Source organism: Fulmarus glacialis, unplaced genomic scaffold (assembly GCF_000690835.1).
Source record: "Fulmarus glacialis isolate BGI_N327 unplaced genomic scaffold, ASM69083v1 scaffold4822, whole genome shotgun sequence".
NCBI classification, from domain to species: domain Eukaryota; kingdom Metazoa; phylum Chordata; class Aves; order Procellariiformes; family Procellariidae; genus Fulmarus; species Fulmarus glacialis.
In genome coordinates, this window is record NW_009199648.1 from 6,195 (window position 1) to 11,161 (window position 4,967).

Here is a 4,967-nt window from a genome sequence, read left to right on the forward strand (position 1 = left end):
AGCCTTCTCTTCTCCAGGCTGAACAACCCCAACTCTCTCAGCCTGTCCTCACAGCAGAGGTGTTCCACCCCCTGATCATTTTTGTGGCCTTCCTCTGGACCCGCTCCAACAGGTCCATCTCTGTCCTGTGCTGAGGACCCCAGAGCTGGACGCAGCACTGCAGGGGGGGTCTCACCGGAGCAGAGCAGAGGGGCAGAATCCCCTCCCTCGACCTGCTGGCCACGCTGCTTTGGATGCAGCCCAGGATACGATTGGCCTTCTGGGCTGCCAGCGCACAGTGCTGGCTCATGTCCAGCTTTTCATCCACCAGTACCCCCAAGTCCTTCTCGGCAGGGCTGCTCTCAATCCCTTCATCCCCCAGCCTGTGTTGATACTGGGGGTCACTCCGACCCAAGTGCAGGACCTTGCACTTGGCCTGGTTGAACCTCATGAGGTTCACACGGGCCCACTTCTCGAGCTTGTCCAGGTCCCTCTGGATGGCATCCCGTCCCTCAGGCGTGTCGACCGCACCACTCAGCTTGGTGTCATCTGCAAACGTGCTGAGGGTGCACTTGATCCCATTGTCTATGTCATTGATGAAGATATTAAACAGTACTTGTCCTAATACAGACCACTGCGGGACACCACTCGTCAGTGATCTCCATCTGGACGTTGAGCCGTTGACCACTACCCTCTGGATGTGACCATCCAGCCAGTTCCTTACCCACCAAATAGTCCATCCATCAAATCCATATCTCTCTGATTTAGAGAAAAGGATGCTGTGGGGGACCATGTCAAAGGCCTTACAGAAGTCCGGATAGATGACATGCGTAGTTTTTCCCTTGTCCACTGATGTAGTCACTCCATCATAGAAGGCCACTAGGTTGGTCAGGCAGGACTTGCCCTTGGTGAAGACATGCTGGCTTTCTCAAATCACCTACCTGTCCTCCATGTGCCTTAGCACAGCTTCTAGGAGGATCTGTTCCATGATCTTCCCAGGCACAGAGGTGAGGCTGACAGGTCGGTAGTTCCCAGGTCCTCCTTTCTACCCTTTTTAAAAATGGGTGCAATGTTTCCCTTTAACCAGTCTCAGGGACTTCATCTGACTGCCATGACTTTTCAAAAATAAGTGGGAATGTCAAGACAGTCTGCAGTAGCACAGCATCTGATCTTCAGCAAAGTGACACAGAGTAAGGAAAATACTGAAAGTTGATAACATCCAGATAAATTTTCTTCCAGAATTTGACATTCATACTGCGAGATGAAACCTTCACTATTTCTGGGGAAAATCCTGGAGTACGATATAACGTGAAAAAGAACGCCCTTCACCTGATGTTTGATATCATTATCCCAGGAAAATACAACATGACCCTTATCTGGAATAAGCACATGAACTTCTTCATCAAGATCTCCAGAGAAACACAGGTATTGCAGACTAACTTCCTCAGTAAACTGTCCTTCAATTCAGATTGAACTGCACATTTGATGATGGTTGCCCTGACACTCTATGATGGCAAAGGTTTTTCAGAGATGCTACTAGCAATTCATTTTCATCATTATCTCCAAAACAGCAGAGACTTTCACTAGAGGCTGATTTTTTTTTACTGCATTCAGGAAATTCTTGAGCTAAGTGCTTGTATTTTATACTACTGCATGGTTGAATTTGATCTCTAAATGATCACAGTTTACACTTTAGAGGGGAAACATGTTCATCCCCTGATGAACAGAACCTCATGCACAAGACGCTAAGAATGTATGAGAGATTATTTGTAGATCACATTCACTACTAAAGCACAAGAAACTGTCAGTAGTCGAAAGGGAAGGTGAGTAATTGTAACTTGCTGAACTGACATCGCTGCTTTCATTTAATATAGGAAACTATATGCGGTTTGTGTGGGAACTATAATGGCAATATGAAGGATGATTTTGAAACTCGAAGCAAGTATGTGGCATCAAATGAATTGGAATTTGTCAATTCTTGGAAAGAGAATCCTCTCTGTGGGGATGTATACTTTGTAGTGGACCCCTGTAGCAAGAACCCTTATCGTAAAGCATGGGCAGAAAGGACATGTTCCATCATCAACAGCCAAGTCTTTTCTGCCTGTCACAATAAGGTAAGAATTGATTTGGCCTTCTTTTTATTTATAGGCATAATCTGTATTCTTCCAAAATGCTCACATTCCAACACTTGATTTTCTCTTCCCCAAAATGTTTTAATAAAATATATATATATAATGTTTTATGGCTCTCATTTATGTTAATCTTCATCCCTTCTTATTTGCACTTCACCAGCCCTTTTGTAAGCACAAAAGCTAAGTATGGCGTTAACTGATTAGTTAAAAATATCAGAGTGAAAAAAGAATGAAGACTTAAGTATCAGAAACCAGTCAGTCTGTTGATGATGCCTGATACTGATCTTTTGAAACCATTTAGCCTTTGTTAGAAAACCAAACTTAAGAAAAAGCCTGAAAACACTTGTGCTCATCAGTAAATCAACAGCATTACTTAGAAGATGCAGATCAGCTCAAGAGCAAGATAGCGTCAGCCCCCCTATTTGTTTTAAGTTGCCCACTTCGTTGAAATGAAAATATCGCAAGGTTCATCAGAACCAGGCCTTCGGAAGTAAGATCCCCATTTTCAGGAGGTGAAAACAAGTGAGAAATGTGGATAATGCTGCAGTGCTCATGCATATCTATGGAGGGTGTACAGCTGATGAACTTAGACATTTGTGCCTGAATGGATGTGGGTGTTTGGGGTTTTTTTTTTACTTGTCTATACATAATATGTTCAGGACTAGTATGAATTTAGAAATACGTATCTGGCAAAACGTCATCAGTTTCTATTGTTGATGTGGAGACACCTACATTCTTGCCAAAAATATTTGTATAAAGTGGGATTGTAATTGCTTTGACAAGCGTTCAGAGGAAATACTAGTTAGTCTCATTTAATGGAACACGTATTGTTTAGCCCAGGGAAAAACACCTTCTTAACAAATAGGCACAAAAGAATCCTAGAAAATTCATTACTTCATTTTCCAATGCAGGTGAATCGTATGCCCTATTATGAGGCCTGTGTTCGAGACTCTTGTGGTTGTGACATTGGAGGGGACTGTGAATGCATGTGCGATGCCATCGCAGTATATGCCATGGCATGCTTAGATAAAGGTATCTGCATTGACTGGAGGACCCCTGAGTTCTGTCGTAAGTTTCTTTAAGCTCTCTTTAAACAGGTTTAAGAGTATTATTGTTACTGTGAGTACATTAATATGGCAACATAAGTAATTGCTTAATACCACCTCCTTAGCTGCATTTTCTCTATGGGCAAAGAGTTGACTTCGGTCACCTGGGTTTTGAAATCTGTAGTTTTCATTTGTGCTAAATTAACGAAAATATTATATCTCTTTTTACCGCAGAGTAATGAGGGAGAAAATAATGTGGTCACAGAAGGCAGACTATTTCTTCTGCTGCCACTGTATAGTGAACTATCATTTTGTCAGCAGAGGGAGTATGAAATTGTAAAAAAAAATGTTTAATTTTAGCTGTGATGAAATCACCTTCTGTGTGGATGTCAAGGAAATAAAGACAGCTGTGTTGGCTTAAACACTGTAAAACAGGAAAAAGATATCAAGGTGTTCCAGAACACCGTATATGGAGGAAAAAAGAGGATGACTATGTTATAAATCAGTGCTAGAGTTGTCATCTTTAATGGTTTCTTTTCAACATTTCACTATATCAGGCATTAAAAATTGTGGAAATGCCTGCATAGTGCATTTGAAAAAAAGAAACTGACTTCACTGGAGCGTAAATTTCAATATACATCAGAAGCTAGTAACTTTAGTGACAAAACTTTTGATTCAAACTGTTTATTAATTTTGTCCTCCCTTTAGTCCTTTGAAAATAACATGCCACTAATTTGGAAGACTCTGATTTCTCTCTTGCTTTTATCTTTTTTAGCTGTCTATTGTGAGTATTACAATTCTCATCAAAAAACAGGAAGCAGTGGTGCTTATTCCTATGGCTACAACAATGGCAACTGCACCTGGCATTACAGGCCTTGTAATTGTCCAAATCAAAACTACAAATATGTCAACATTGAAGGTAATAAGCTATATTACTATAAACCAGGAAACAGTAACATAGTAATTATTTTCAATGCTATTTTTTTAAATCAGTCATACCACAGTTAAGTAATGGTATTCTATTTGATGCTATCTTTGAAGCAGTTTTGCTGATCTTTACCTTACTACTACTGCTTTAAACACATAATCAGTTCAGTACCTGTACTACACCTAGCTTTATATTGAGCTCAGCCGATCTTGAGGAGAAATTCTCTGACCTGCACCAAATCAAAAGAATACACTGTACTTAGGTAAGAAAACATGTGGAGAGAGCAGTTAATATTTTTATTAGACAAATGGATACAGTTGGAGAAACCAGAAAAAATTACTATATAGACAGACCCTTCTTCTGAGGATGACATTGGAAATGCTTACCTGAATAGATGATGTTGCGATTCATACAATTTTTTAATAACAGAAATGTAAGATATTAGATTATTAAAAGTATAAATTAAATGCTGTTCTCTGAGAAATGTAAAACAAAGTTCTCTTCCCCTTTCCTCAGGCTGTTACAACTGCTCTCATGATGAATACTTTGACTATGAGAAGGAAAGATGCATGCGATGTGGTAAGCAGCGACCTATTTACTCATTCTCTTTCTCTTCAGTAACTGGAAAACAATACTAAAACATTTGTACATTCTCAAAGAAGGTATTTTTCCTGGTACCTCTCAATTAATAATGAGTGTTCATCCAAACATAACTTTCCTTCAAAATAACTGCTAGTATGTAAATCTTCAGTTGGTAAATAAATGAATGAAAAGAACTAATTAAAAAAAGGATTAGGGTAGGGAATGCTATAAGACAGAAGCTGAATGACCCTGACTGATTTTAGTTAGCGACATTTCATTCGAAGACACCGAGGCGAAGGG

General features: G+C 40.1%; 1 protein-coding gene across 1 annotated transcript in view; it reads left to right on the forward strand.

Moving 5' to 3' along the window:
* Nucleotides 1–4,664, forward strand: part of LOC104073509 (mucin-6) — a gene marked incomplete at both ends in the record, with an annotated part of 10,156 nt that extends 5,492 nt beyond the window's left edge. The window contains 5 exons of the mRNA XM_009573319.1: nt 1,219–1,404; nt 1,854–2,093; nt 3,023–3,179; nt 3,933–4,076; nt 4,602–4,664. Coding sequence (XP_009571614.1) covers nt 1,219–1,404; nt 1,854–2,093; nt 3,023–3,179; nt 3,933–4,076; nt 4,602–4,664 — 790 coding nt within the window. The remainder of the gene's footprint in view (nt 1–1,218; nt 1,405–1,853; nt 2,094–3,022; nt 3,180–3,932; nt 4,077–4,601) is intronic.
* Between the last annotated feature and the right edge of the window lie 303 nt (nt 4,665–4,967).